The sequence below is a fragment of the Pelmatolapia mariae genome, linkage group LG16_19, assembly GCF_036321145.2.
Source record: "Pelmatolapia mariae isolate MD_Pm_ZW linkage group LG16_19, Pm_UMD_F_2, whole genome shotgun sequence".
Lineage (NCBI taxonomy): Eukaryota > Metazoa > Chordata > Actinopteri > Cichliformes > Cichlidae > Pelmatolapia > Pelmatolapia mariae.
The window spans coordinates 59798658-59814234 of NC_086241.1; the positions used below are offsets into that span (position 1 = coordinate 59798658).

General features: G+C 41.6%; 1 protein-coding gene across 1 annotated transcript in view; it reads right to left on the bottom strand.

Annotated features, from left to right (window-relative positions):
- Positions 1-500: 500 nt before the first annotated feature.
- frmd6 (FERM domain containing 6) overlaps positions 501-15577 on the bottom strand; it is a 28352-nt gene continuing 13275 nt past the window's right edge. Inside the window, exons 3-14 of the mRNA XM_063499672.1 lie at positions 14574-14664; positions 12785-12864; positions 11509-11585; positions 11175-11361; positions 9828-9983; positions 9592-9657; positions 8650-8718; positions 4641-4815; positions 4111-4419; positions 3660-3791; positions 3444-3535; positions 501-3294 (exon numbers count right to left, since the gene is read on the bottom strand). Coding sequence (XP_063355742.1) covers positions 2989-3294; positions 3444-3535; positions 3660-3791; positions 4111-4419; positions 4641-4815; positions 8650-8718; positions 9592-9657; positions 9828-9983; positions 11175-11361; positions 11509-11585; positions 12785-12864; positions 14574-14664 — 1740 coding nt within the window. The 3' untranslated portion in view covers positions 501-2988. The remainder of the gene's footprint in view (positions 3295-3443; positions 3536-3659; positions 3792-4110; positions 4420-4640; positions 4816-8649; positions 8719-9591; positions 9658-9827; positions 9984-11174; positions 11362-11508; positions 11586-12784; positions 12865-14573; positions 14665-15577) is intronic.

Below are 15577 nucleotides of genomic sequence, written 5' to 3' on the forward strand. Positions count from 1 at the left end.
GAAACTGAAATTCAGATAGTTTAAGAAAATGGACATCACTCTACCTGATGTAGTCAATCACTATGTCACCTAGATTTATGAGGTACAAATGAGGATGACAGGTAACTAAGGTCGGCTGAAGCTCTGATGTTAATGGTTTTGTTAATATTAAGTTGTAATAGTGTCCTTTTATGTTCAGATAGCACACTTTAAAATAACGCTTATATGTATGGTTTTACAAAAAAAAGTTGGTGTGAAGGCAAATTTGAGGCCAGAGGACAAAAGGAACAGAGCTGTTTAATTATCATGAAATATTGCCACCCTCAGGCCAAAGTGAGACTTGCATTCCAGTGAGTGTAAACCACCAGAGGGCAGCAAAAACTAAGGGAACATTTTGTACACCACCTTCCAAATGTAAAGTTTTATACTTAAAGAGTTAAGATTTTAGCTTCCAGCTGGCAATACTCAAAAAAATGAAAATGACTTGACAACATATAATTGGTAGATAAATGTACCTATTTATTGGATATTGAGGGCATTAGTACCAAGAAGGCACGGACCAGACTTCATTATAACAAATCTTTTTTTTTTTCTTTTTTTTTTTTTTTTTGAACAACAAGGTGACAAAAAAATTTTTTACCTGCAGGGCGATCCTTTCACAGAAAGGATTATGGGCACAGACATACAGACTCTTACAAAGTGTAAGTATGACCATATAGCAGAGCCAAAGAAGTAAATCAGGAAGACTTTAAGGACATGGGTTATGAATGTATGGCTATGTACCTTAACACATGCTGTTTTAATATAAGAAACATTGCGGTCCTTCAAAATAGACATTTTCAGTTAATGAGTAATTATATAAACAGTTAAAGAAAACAAACAGTATGAAATATAGAAGTTGATTTAATTACACAGCTTTATTAAATCCATGTATTTGTTATGTATTGCATAAAAATTCTCATTGATGCTGTCTGATAGACTGTGTTAAAATAGCGTTTTTAAGCGCAGGACACTTAAAACCATGATAAATGAGTTTTAAACTCTCAGCTAACGGTTCTTACACTGCACGTGTTTGCTGACTGCAACAACAACCAAAAAAAAAAAGAAGAAGAAGAAGAAGAAGAAAGAGGGCAGGTGGGGTTAAACTGAGGGGTTTGATTTAGCCAACCCTATAACTTTAAATTTTAAAATGGCAATGAACACTTCCTACACCCTCATGTTGAATGAATGTGAGCTGGCAGGTGGATGGACTGCCAGGATAGTTGTTCTTTGTGTCTTTTAGCTAAGCTAAGCTGTAGCTTTATAGCAAAATGATCCTACATCCTTATAAAGCAGCGTTTTTTAAAATTCATGATCCTCAATATCTAAAACTGAACATTTCCACCATTTCTCCTAATCTCATGATTAAAAAAAAGAAAACTGTTGGATCAAAAGCAATAACTGACTGACCTCCTCCTGCTCTCATTCATGCTGCTCAGTGGGGCAAAGAAAAACGGAAAAATTAACCCAATAAAATAGTTTGGAAACATCGGTTCAGGGAAAGAGTCTCCATTTCTGATGAAAAGATGTCATCTCCACAACCAACTGCCTTACAAACCGCAGTGGAAACAGTGCCACTTCTAGAGTATTGAAATCTTGAGTAACGGTCACATCTCTTGAATCAAACCGACAATAAAACCTGTCTTTCTTGTTCAGAGCCACATGTCCTTAATACTGTCACCTACACTGGCTTGTAATACTGAATGACTTTAACCTTAAACAGATTAAGTGTGTAACATATACAGTTCATAAAAAATACAACATATAAATTGATTTTTAAGAGAAAAATGTAACAAATTCCAGTTTAAAACAATAGCTGAAACAAAAGGATTAGAAGAGTCAAAGGAGAATGTATATGTATGCGTCAAAGTGTGGTTTGTTTTGGCTGACAGCCAGCCCGGCTCCATTTTGAGGCTAGATTACAGGGAAACTTTTGTGGCCGCAATCGCAGAGCGAGTCAGAACACGTAGGAACTCACCCGACCTCATTCCTCCTGGGAAACTCGGCTGAATTTGACAGGACACAAAACATTGTGAAATCGGGATATTTTTAACATTTAATTGCCGAAAAACTAGCTTGACCTCTGTGTTTATGTGTGTGCGTGCGCAATGTTTAAAAAATAAAGCAGAGCTTGAGTTCTGATGGCTTGGATCTAAGGGTGAAGGTGTGTGATTGTCAAGGCGCGAGACTGACACCTGCATAGTGTGATAAAGGCACGTCGGGTTTGTGTTCAAATGATTAAAAAGTCCAGTCTGTGAGGGGGGTGTTGGCACACTCCACTTCCAGTTGAGGTAAAATGAAGTGGTGGAGCAGAAGAAGAAGAAGAGAGGAGGAAGGAGGCATGGCCGCTCTCACACAGAGGATCGTAGGTCCATGTTCCCTCCCTGCATGACTGAAATGTAATGTTCCACCACACTGGATGTAGAGACAGATGTGGTTTCAGTTTATTTCCATCTCGTCTTTGGTTTGTAGCTCAGCGTGATTACTGTCCTTTGTGTCCTCCACAGAAGATCTTTGAAAAGCTTGTCAGGTGCATTAATCTGTCTGCTGTAAACCTACATGCACAAGTCTTCTGATGACTTTGTAAAGAAGCAGATCAGTTTGGAGGAGACTGAATTAAATAAAATCTTTTTTTTTTTTTTAAAGATGACACAATCCCTTTTGTTTCTTTTGACCTGGGGGTGCAGTTTTTTTAGTTCTTTTGAGCCCAGTGTTTGTTCTTAAAGTCTGATTTTCAGACAGAAACCTCAATGTCTATTGATTATTATGTGTTATGTGAAACGTCTCGAGTGGTGCTTAAAAGGGGCAGCTTACTTGTTGCCAGTTTACTCATCGCTACTATTTGCTGCCAAGAATAGAAACCAGCTCTGCAGCGCACCTCTCATCTCGTTCCCTGAGGCCTGAAACATCTCCACGTCTGACGTGGAGGAGCGAAAAGGGCACCCTGAGGTCGCCTACTTTGTGCTTCTGTCACACGACAAACTCGGGAACCTCATCGCTGGTCAGGTCCAGAGAGAAGTACTTGTTGGTTCTCTTGATGGGAAACGGGTGCTGCTCGCCAAGCATGCCGCCACGCTGATCAGCAAGGCCTTGATAGCCGCCGCCGCCGCCGCCGCTGCTGTCGCTCAGCTCTTGAGCGCAACCGAACGTGTAGCTGTGGGCAGTGTCCTGGCAGAGCTCCGCCCACTGCAGGCAGTCCTTCTGATAGAGGCGGATGTCGTCTAGTGATTGGCTGTGGCGGTCGGTCGAAGACTGAGGCTTCCTGCAGGCAGACGTCTGCATGGAAAACAAGTCAAATTTATGAGTAAAAACGTAGACAATCAAACACAGATAAGTTATGAAGTTTGTCCAGGTGTTTCTTTATAGTCACTCTAAACCCTCTGCTTTACTTCCTTATGACTTGTATGTGCAGTGGCTTTAACTACCTGTGGCAAAGACTCGATGCTCTGTCCTCTCATTTTCACGACAGTCTCAGAGGAGCTGGATGTGGAGGAGCTAACATCTTTTACAATCAATCCTGCAAAAAGACAAACTTTTGAGATGCATTTTGCTACCGCCTCCTTAAAAACAGACAGGTGGCATTAATTGAATTAACTCATTCCACTTTGGGGCTAATTCCCCTGACTGCAGAGAAACTGTACCTGAATATCCGTTGGACTGATCAGGTGACATCGTCAGCATGTCCTCGGTAATGTGGATGCACATCTCCTGATCCAGGGCCATTTCATGAAGCTCCTCATAGTCTTTGGGGTCATCCACCAGCATCTCAATTTCTGCAGAGTAAAATGTTTCTGAATTATTATCTGAGATAAACAAGTCTTCTCACTTTCTCTGGAGCAGCACTACTGGAGTATGATCATTGCTTTTTTTTGGTAATATCAAGTCCCAGAAATCTAGCAAGCCATCAGCATGTTAACTCTGATCAGGCAGGTCTTACAGCATTTTATTTTGAAAACTGAAGAGAAATTTTTTCCTGTGGATTCTTATATAAAAAAGCAAAAACTTTATGAAATGAATCTACCCCTATATTGTTGAAGGGAAATCTTACCTGGACTCTAAACACACAAAATAGATAAATGTAAATACTCATACCTTCATCATCTAGGTTGCGTTCCTTGCCGCTGCTCTCGATGCCAGAGGTGTGCGAGCTCCCGTGACTGGTTGTGGACGAGCTGCAGGTGCGCAGGGGTCTGTGCGGGGCCTGGCCGGGGGCCCTGAAGCTGTCCGCCTCAATGCCGGAGGTGTGCGAGCTGCCGTGGCTGGTAGTGGAGTGGCGAGACAGACGCTTGTGATGAGACGTGCTGCCTGCGCTGCTGCCACTAGCGCGGGAACGCTTGTCCAGATGGTCCATGTCTAGTTCAAGAGCATCGCTGATGTATGACTCCCGGTACTGCTTCTTCTCTGAAGTGGGGAAAGAAAGAAAGAAAGAAAAAACAGGTAGTTTTTAATATCTAAACCAAACACACTTCTGTTCAAAATGCTATATCCATCTCAAAACACAAATTTACGTACTCCAGGCAACCAAAAAAACAGGAAGCATCAGCTCTCTTTTGTCTTATATTTCTGAAGAAGTACCTGATCAAAGGGTGTTTACTGTTGACAGAATAATTGGCGCCAAATACCTTCGTTCTCCTCCAGTCGACGGACTTGTTTGAGAACCGGCTGCAGGTTCATGTAGAGCCGGTGGCTGTTGCTGAGCAGCTGCAGGAGGTGGCGAGACCGCATAGGACATCCTGTGTAGTAGATGAGTTTACGAGCCGAGGGTAGACCGTCAGGAAGGATTTCAAACTTCTTCCCCTGGGAGTGTGGAGGGAGGGGGGAAAAGAAAACACATGAATGTTGATTACAGGACTCGGTGATTTATAGCAGTTAACAAAACACGATTATGAAATTGGAATGTGAAATTGTGACTAAGTGCCAGGGAGGCCTGAAGGCGAGCATTAGCCAAAGAACAAAGTCTGTTCTTGAAAACTATTTTGTAGCTGAACACAAAGCAACAATCACTTCATGAATCTGTTCTTCATTTCCCAAACCAGAAACTGAAACTGTGCATTTCTCAGCAGTTTGGTTGTTTTTCCAGTCAGAGGACATATTAGCTGGATGCTCGGAAAAACTAAAATGGTGGGTTTGTGCTTTCTCCTGCGCCTTTTGGCAGAGGCTCGACACAATAACAGCTGTCTTTAGTGTCAGCAGGGTTGTTTTCAACACAGACCTATAAACATTTCTGCAAGTGTTTAGCGTCTGACCTCGAGAAAATGCAAATAGCTATGCTTTCGGACTACGGGACAGAGCATTACTTTATTTAGACAAATACTTTTAAAGAAAGCTGCTGAACTGAAGTATGTTTAGTGGTTATTGTTGGTTATTCAGCTTTCAAGAAATAAGCTCATAAAAAATGAACTGAGTTCTTTACCGGTGGCTTTCCTACAAAAGCCTTTTCTGTGAATAAGATTTCCTCTTTAAATCTGTGGGAGAGGAGAAAAAGTCTGGGTGGGAAAGTGCGAGAGAAATTTGCTGCCATCCTTCAAACTGAGTATTTATCTTTAACCTCAAAATGCTACTCTGCAGATCCAAGAAACCACCACTAAAACAGTGAAGTCGTACTGGGCAGCAGCCAGGTGTGAACGAGGCGAACTCGGTGAGTCCAAGGAGGAGGCAGCTGATGCTGAGCATTAAATCTCTTCTCTATGAACTGTAGTTATTCTTCCCAGGCAATGCTTTTATCTTAAACCTTTGAACCATCCACTGTTTTGTTTGGTTCGAGCTCCTTTTATTTATAGGCAGAGGGGAGAAAAATGGATAACAACCGCAGACTGCGCACAAAAGATTTTATGTGGCTGTCACATCAGCTGTTGGTTGGCGAGGTTCAGGTGTGAAGTCTTGAATGGAGTATTTTAGCTCTCCGTATGTGACAAGTGAAGAGTACACGCTCTTGAGCCCTTTTTCCAATAGTACCTAACTGGATCAGCTTGACACCACTCCGGCTCGACTCATTTTCCATTACAATCGAGTACCACCTAATGTGCGAAGGGTCATTATAGCAATGCAGCCAAGCGTTTCTTGATGTCATTTGTATGCGACATGAACGCTACAACAAAGGTGGATGTCGAGGCGATGGTATACCTGCTGCTCAGTCTGTGGCTTTTGGTCAGACTCTGGGACTATGGCATTGTTTCTGTGTAGCCATTTCCTTTGTTGCTGGGTTTCAAAAATAGCTGTTTTGATTTTCGTGAAGGTGACTTATCGAACAACGCCACTAACTAGCCATTTGGTGGCATGAAGTCTGTTGACGTTACTTGGATCGCTTGGAACCCCAGTCGAGTAGGTACTAAAAATTTACCTGGTACCAGGTACAATCACCTAATGGAAAACTCTAAAAATCATCTCGAGCTGTTCCAAGCCAACCCGAGCAGGTATTAATGGAAAATGGCTATTAGGGTAGTAATTTGTCACACGGTAGGCCAACCCTAAACCACACACTAATTCTTTCTTCCTTTTTCATTCTAATGGAGCCATATTTTAGAAAAGTAACATCACCTTTTATAATAAGACTTAAAACTAGAGATTGAGACCATTAGCTCATCAGGAAAGAGTTTATTGAGGCAAAAGAGCAGGTTTGTATTCCCACAGACATCTATACAAACACCCTGCCAATATATCAGCCAGTATCAGTACTGACAGCTGATAAATGAAAATTAGTAAAAAGAAAAGAGGAGATGGGGAAACACGCTCTTCAAACATGTTGTGAGTGTCGATGCTGCATCGTTTGTTCAACAGGCATTTATCTTTAAGTTGAACTCTCTGCAGCAGGTCTATGGATGATTAATATGAAGAGGGATGTGTGGGATATGTTTGGTTTTGATTATGACATCAGTATTTATGACTCTGTGAGGGGTGCTTCTTTTTTTTTTTTGCAGAATAATATCTCAGTCAGGTTTTAAGTAGGCAAAAATAATCTGACACCCAGGAGCAGGTATAGTGGATGAACAGCTTGCGTGACGGTAACTCTATTCAAGAACAAACACACACAGCAAAGAGCAGACTGGTGTCGAGTGGCAGATTGTTAAGAGGTTTTCAGAAGCCACAGCTTTTCTTGATCTGTGCACTGTACATGATCGGGTCATCTAAAGCTGCTGTACAACTTTCTGAATCGTTGCATGAAAAAAGACCTCCCGAGCAGGCCACACACATCGAAATCTCCCAGCAACACCAACAACTCCTCATACAGACCAGCATCAACCAGAGCAGTAGCGAAGGAAAAGCTGGCCTGACATCCAAGAGCACAGGACATAAGGGCAATTACTTAATTTCAGCTTTCAAGGGGAGGAGATGAAATGCTCACTGGCTCAAAAAAAATCTAAATGCAACTTATTCCCTCAGAAAAAACCAGAATTCCACCCTGTTGCATTAGTGAACCATGAGCATACTCTACCCTTCCTGCTTTAAACTTTTATACAAAAAAGGGGGAGTTTTAGCCATTCCAAAAGCCAAAATCCTGAATCGGAAATCCCCCTAAAATCATCACAACATCTGGTGCTTATTGACCCATGCGCCCCTGTGCTTGCATCCTTTTCTGGTTTGCCTGTAGCTGCAGCGGTGATGGCAGCAATGCAGGATGACGTGACTTGCGGGTGGGGTGGAGGAGAAAGCCTGTTATTCAGAAGAAGGGTGGGACAGCGCCTTCAGAGGCCTTTTGGGTCTCAGTCAAACCACAGCCACGCCACGGCTTGTTCGCTGTCACGACGGTGTAGATGGCAGACGCAAGAAAACCACCCAAAAAAACAAGACTGTAGAAAACAGGAAGTCTCCACTGTGAACTGTGCAGCAGATACAACGGCTGCTTACTCCAAAATTAGACCAAACTAAAACCCAGTCTCAGACCAAGACCTTCAACTTTCTGGGACAAAGAAACCACATTTCTCAGAGACCTTACAGCCTGTAAAGTCTGCCTCATTGTATAAAAACAACAAAACAGCCAAATTTAGAGTCACAAGGAGCCCATTTTTGTGTAACAGCTGTGATGAGCAATAAAGACCTCTTGGGATTGTGATTAATAACAGACTGGCAGAAAACGTGAAGCCGTCAAGAGTGAAACAGATATACAGTAAGCTTCTCTGCTCTCCTGTGATAACAGAAACCCTATGGAAGTAAATTGCTGCAGCGCTCAGCTTAACAGCAAGCTGAGTCAGAGCAGAGATGAGGAGATTTAACAGGATTTCCTTTACAGAGCACAGGGACCACAGTGATAACTGATCAAAATGGATGAATCGAGGGACATGTATATCATGAAACAGAAAATCCTGCTGCTCATTAGATGAAAAAATGCCTGTAGTTTACAGTATGTGGCTCTGCATGTGTACGTGTGCAAGGAGAGTCTTTAAATCCCTGATTAGTTCCAGAGGACTGGGAGGACTAAGATAAAACAGCCACAAGGAGGAAAAAATCCTTACGTAAAAGTTTCCGCGACCCTAAGCAGGAGCCGGGCTTTCACATACATCACCATAAGCAAGGGGATGGTTGTGTTTCATCATCACAGAAATTATTTTTCTTTTTAAATCCAAAAAAGTAAATTGCAGGACCTGTGAAGAACATTTCTCTGGGCTACGTGTTTTGATGAGACATCTGACTCACCACAAATACCAGTTTTCCCACATTGGTCCAAGGGAAGTCGTACAACAGCTGCCTCACAGAGCCGACATTCTGCAACACAGAAGCACAAATGCATGGATGTCGACTTATTATTCACTGCTTCACTGAGTGAATGGGTTAAATGCAGAGAGGAATTTCCCCACGGGGATCAATAAAGTACACTTTCTTTCTTTCTTTCTTTCTTCTATTACAAATCAAAGTAAACAAAGAATGTATATTGTATATTCCCTGACCATTTGGTGAGTGGCTGCTGGCTGTTGCCAGGTGAAACTGGTTGTAAACAGGGTGCTGCACCAAAAAAATGTTGTGACTGCTTTGGTCACTAACAATTGCATAATTTCACTGCCACTTTAACTGGTATAAGAGTCTTCAAAGCAAAGTTTGCATCTTCAATGCAAAATTCTGGCAACCACAGCAATCTGTTTGCAACCAAAGCAATCACACAGAGGTGACTGGTGCAGAACCGTATACTGATTGGCAAGCAACTTCCAGCAACCACTTGTCAACCAGTCAGGGAATAAACATTTTTCTCTTGCTGCCTCTGGTTGCCAGATGGTCACCATGGTTTCTAGGTGCGATTCATGATGACAGCGTACATGAGTCATATTAAGTTAATGTGAAGCATGAAACCGTATGAAAGGCACTGAAGGCAAAACCACCTGAAATCTGAAAAGAAATGACACTAATAAAGTTCAATATTTTTGGAATACTTGGTTTCATAAATTAAACAAAATTTAAAAAAAAATTAAATACAATTTGGGACTTGCCTCTATTAGCAATTAAGGATTGATAGATTTAGGTATGATTTATTATTCCTGGATATGATTTTGTCTGGTTATGTTATTTTGTGTTTAAAAGCCTAACTGTATGTATACAAGAATACAAAAAAAGTAGCTATGTTGATTTCTAATTAAGGAACAGTACCTGGAATATTTGAATACCACGTAAAGTCAGGCCCAATGTAAGAGATGCTTCGACTTCTTTCTTGTCCTGTTGAAAATATTAAGTTACACGATAAGAGGGGGAAATTAAGGAGAAAATGCTGAAATCAAACCAGCTGTCCATGCATGTCCATCTTTGCCTAGCCATAACATAACAATATAACATACAACATATCACTATCTTGGTCAGAAACTAGATTGATTAGAAGCATTTTTCACCTTATAGAGTCTGTAGTAGTGGACTGTGACATCATCAAGCTGGGCGCACTCCTTGATATACTTGAGGTGTGCCTCTGAAGCCGTGAGAGCGAACTGGTCTTTGTGCATGTTTGGGATATGCCTCAGAATGTACTCACGGCCACGCTTGGCTATCACCTGAGTAAGGAGAGAGAAGTGGGGGAGAGAGGGGGGTAGTCGTCAGGCTTGGCTGCCCTGAAGTTGTGCTGAGTTATTACAGCCGACTGGCGGCTTAGGTTGATGAGGGTGATGAAGCTGCCTGCCGCAGGGCAAACAGATGTCAACCTAAAGAGACTGAGCGAGAGCCAGAGGCAGCAACCGGAAACACGCGCGCTAAGCTTTGTGAGCCCCTTTTTGAAGATTTAGTAAGCTTTCTAAGCACCTAAATCTGGGCAAGATTTACAGAGGGTAGCGTACGCTGTTCATTTCCAACAATTTCCTGTCACTGCTGGCTCCGAGTAGTGATAAGGAGGCAGGAGGCTAATGACGGGAAGTGGGGGCAATCAGATGGGTGTGGCTGCCATATTCAGAGGGATGGTAGTAGTGGTTGGGGAGGCAGTGATGCCAGTTTTTAAAAGTGCGTGTGCTACTTTCAGGGACAAAAATAAACTGAAGTGTTCCAGTTCTCATTATTTTCCATGCTAGGCTATGGAGCTGTTGCTAAGTGTTTGGTCAGCATGACTAATGGAAGGTGCTAAAACATACTCTACACCCTGCAGGCCAGGAACACTGCTTGACAGCCTAAAATCTCATTTTAACATAATGCCCACTGTACCTGCAGCTTCTCAGCTAGTGATACAGCAGTTTGTGTTCTTCTTTCAGTCTTATTTCCGGCAGGCTGTCCACACAATGATCTGACAGCTTGTGTTTCCAACTTCTAACATCACTTCTAAGATTTTTAAGCATATGCCAAAGCTTTCCACCAGATGGCAATTAAATTAGGATACAACTATAAAAAAGATTCTCTTGTCCCGGCACTCAACTTTACATTTTATGCATCTTTTAATACTGATATACTTTATACTTTTATACTTTGAGTTGTGCACATGTTGCCAGTCCAAACACATAACTCCTCACATAACATAGCATCACCTAATGCATAAGAAATATGGTCTTAGAACCACAGAAGTCAAACAAAAGTTAAATGGCTATCATTTGATTAAGAGAGACTATACTTCAACTTCTGTATGTGATACTAAGGCAACTAACTATCAGTGATAAATTCAGAACAGCCTGTGAGTGTGCAGGATAATAGTCATTTATCTTAAATCATAACTTAGGTTTGACATACAGTACGTTCCAAATGCAGTACATGTTAGACAGACTCACCCATGGGGGGAAGTACGCTTCAGGTTCAAAGTATTTCCCAAAGTGCTTGTTTCGTTTGAAATTGCCGAGGTCAGCCTGCAGGGCAAAGGCTGCCAAGAGGAAGTAGGCCTCCTCCCTTTGGATACACTGAGAGAGAAGCACCTGTTTCCTAAGGTGCCAGTAGTAGTAGTACCTGGCCACCCGATCGCTGCAGGGCAGAAAGAGCAGATTCAGCCAGCTTCAAAGATAACTGGGGCTAAACAGAATGATCTTTGTGGAGTCTATACAAATATCCTTATTATTCACACATAACTTGACTCAGCATGCAAATAAACAAGCAAGAGGCTATACTGACCTGATCAATCGTCCATTCTCAACATAATACTGAGCTCTGAAGTGAATGATCATTGGAGGCCCAAAGTGATCAATGCCCTGCAAAAGCCACATGTGGAAAAATGTGTTTATATACTACAACCAGCATCACTGAACGATTATAATCAATCTACAAAAATGAACTGGATCAACTCTATAGAAAAGGAGCAACAGGTAATTACTTAATTACTAAGTTTTTGTAATACTTGGGAGTGAGAAGGGAAGCTCATTACCACGTCTCATGCCCAGATGTTGACCAACTTGGCATTAACACTGGCATTAAACAGCTAGCCTGGCTAGTTTGACAACCTAACACAGCAACTCCCTGAAGTCTAGTCGTTAGACTGAGGTTTCCAGGTGTGGTACCATCTTGGATGTACAGACACTTTTGCCTGTGCACACAGTTGTATCTGGTGTTACAGCCAGAGATTCTGCACAAATCTCCAGGTGCATGCAGTACTGTGCAAATGTTTTAAACACTTTATATGTTTAGAGCAATACCACCGACAGGCATGTGATCCAAAATCATTCTGCAATATGACAACTGTCAAAAAACAGCCAGTAGACTGATAAAGAACTCCTCTATCTTCAGCTTCGAACAGGGAGCCTTACAGCAGACTGATCCCAACAGAGCCCTGAACTTAACATCACAGTTAGTCTGCGATTACATGAACAGGGCAAAGACATTAATACTGTCTAAATCCAGAGAAGAACTTTGTTGAGCCAATTTTACACATGAGCTCTAGACAATGTATGGGGAATTGGGCAAGGATATAATCCTGATACTGTGCAGAGTTGCTCTTTCACATATGTAGGAGATAAAAGGAAACTCTTTGCATCAGATGCTTTGTATCTACTAAAAATAATCCATTTGATTTTGGTTAAGGATTTCCCCACCTGTGAATTTTCCAGGCATCTACCCTGTTAACCTCTCTATTCACAGGCTTGGCCAGACAATTACAAGATAAAGTCAATCTAATGTCCATACCTACAGATTTGAACTTGTATGTTAGGCATATAGCTCCTCTGGATCCAAAAAAGGTCAGGGCTTTGAGCAGAACTGTATGCAAATACGCCCACGGTTTTTAGAAGGTAAGCAAGTAGATGGTAAATTATACCCATCTGACAAGGAATTTTAATTGTATAAATCATGTAAGTCCAGGTAGAAGATTCTTGGTAAATCCTTGGTTTTGATTTACATCTTACTGTCTTCTTCCAATTTCTACTGAAATTTGGGAGCCCAGCAAAACTTTTCTTACCTTGCTTGCTTCTCTCTTCCATTCTTTGGGACAGTACTTGGACAATTTCTGATCCAGCTCCATATAGATGTGCTCATTATCTGCAATGGGAGAGAAACAGCTTTAGCCCAGGAACTCACTGTCTGTGTCATCGGTGTGTGCACACCTGGATACATACATATATGCCTTTGTGTGTGTTGCTCAGAAAAATCACCACTGAATGAGCCCAGTTCAAAGACTGCCTCAGACCAGTCACATTAGACAGCCTCTGAGCTTCCCTTTGTACTCTGAGCCTTTCTCTCATTCTCTTTAACTCACGCTGTCATGTCTTAATCTTTTCCTAAAGTGACACCCTTCATAAGCTGCAGCCTGCTGATCTGACAACTCTGGGCTTCTATACAATTGAAACCAGCTGAAAAGCTAAAAGCCACATAAAGAGCAGGAGCAGCGCCTCTATGACAGAATGCCAGCACCTATTTTTATCAACATTATAAATATACCTGGAACTTGAGTGTTCGTTTACATGACTTGCACTTATAAAGTCAGCACATTAAGAAGCAGCACATTATTATAATTACCAGAATACAAAGATCCATTAAAATTCTTTTGTTTCCACATTGTTAGATTTCAAACATTTTCCAAGAAAATGCTGGTTTTACTTGGTGACAATTTGAGATCTCCACAGCTAAGACTTCTGCCGCCATTCTATTATTATTGAGCCAATTTATGTTTGGTTTGAGGCACTTGAAGAATCCAAAAAATATATCTGAAATACCCAAAGGCAATATCTGTTTCCAGAAACAATATTCCTATTACCAAGGATAATCTGCAGATGTATTTTTGTGGTTGCACATTAGTGGAAGTGGAAATGAACCAGGGGTTAGTGGGAAACTGTTTTTGTTTTTTTTGTTTTTTTTATATTTGTGTAAACTGACCTGTAAAATGTAATTTTGTGGCCTATAACGGCAATATAAATAGAGAAGGATGCCATTTCTGGCACACCGTGTGAATATTTAAATTACAGTTTGGCACAATTACAAACATACAGTAACGATATCTGGATGGCCTAAATATTTTCTGAAAACTCAAAATTAGCAACTCCTAACATTTCAGACGCTAGAACCACAGAAATCTTTTCCCTATTGCTGAAAACATTCACAAATTTTATTATTTTAAACCACAGATATTATCTAAAACTGAGTCTGGTGAAGATCGTCTTGTCAGGGGGACAGTGGGTGACACACAGGGAGTGGGTGGCCTCTGTTTGCTTTGGGGATTTCACGCTGTTCAGACAAGCACTTCAGGAATGTCCTACAATCAGACCCTTTGGCTCCGGCTCAACTGACCTGCTGTGCCACCATTGGCTCATCTGGCGGGCAGCTGTCTGAAAACACCGCCTTTTGCAATTTACTCTCCCTATGCAGCTGCCTACAACTGTCATCTGCTGTCTGCCACACCATAAAACAGACACAGTGACTCATTCCAATAGGACGACCCTCGCTGAGCCCCATCACTGTAAAAACAACTTTAACTTTGCCACACAATGGGAGGCAGTCAGGATGAGGAGGCCCTGGTTCCTGGGCAACCGCCATGACAGATATGTGAGAGATGCTACTTTTAGTACTAAGGAAAGTATCTGTCTGGTTACACTGGTTTTATGTGGCTCCTGATGATAAGCATACTTCATGATCAAAAGTACTATTTGTATAAAGACCCTAAGAATAATCATTCTGACTGATGAGCTCAACTTTGAGCTGCACACAACAAAACAGAATATATATATATACCCCTAAATGAAAAGTAGTCTTACTCTGAATAACACTGAGCCCAAACAGATGACAGTCCTTCAGCCTGAGGAGGTCACACACCTGGACCAACAGTTCCTGGCACAAACTCTTCACCTGGGGAGGAGATGTCAGGACAATTATTAGTGATCGCAATTAACTGCAAACCGGCGGTGTGTTGTATTTATTCTGCACTGTTATGAACCACTACAAAGACCTGGGGCATGCATGAGCAGCACTCTGCCTGCATGTTTATCATCCTATGACATCTTGTGCAAGCTTAAACATGTTGTGGTACCATGGTGTTAGCCACCAAACACAGGAAACTATAAGCAGATGGGTGATTGTAGATTGAAATTCTGGATCTTTTAACTTGAAGAGATTCGTGAGCTTTCTGAAATATTGACTACAATTTGCAATGAAATCAAAACTTCTCAATCTGTGCTTTTAGGTATAGTTCAAAAACTTTATTTACTTTGACACTTACAGTTAAACCTAATCCCAACCTTGAGCCAATGGCCAGTCGCACCAACTGGTTTTTACTAAGCCTGTACCAAGCAGACTTAATATGCTCTCCGAGCTTGTATTGTCATTTTCATAAGGCAGTTTCACCAGTGGTAAAATAAGAACATAAACAGAGCTATCTATCTAGCTATCTGGTGTTGGCCAGAGGAGCCGATGGTGCGATATGGCAGCCTCGCTTCTGTCAGTCTGCCCCAGGGCAGCTGTGGCTACAACTGTGGTTTGCCTCCACCAGTGTGTGAATGTGAGAGTGAATGAATAGTGGAATTGTAAAGCGCTGACCAGGCCAGAGACATTTCTTTGAAGAAAAAAAAAAAAAGATCCTGTAACAGTTATTGTTTTTGGAGAGAACTACCTTGTTTTTCCTTGCTTAGTTAGCATGGAAAGCACTGGGATCGATCAGCTGCTTGGCTGATAGCTCTTCATTAAGTGTAAATGTATACCTCAATCAGCAAACAGCTCTTTAAAACTTATTGTAAACTCAACATGATGTGTAACAGTAGAGATG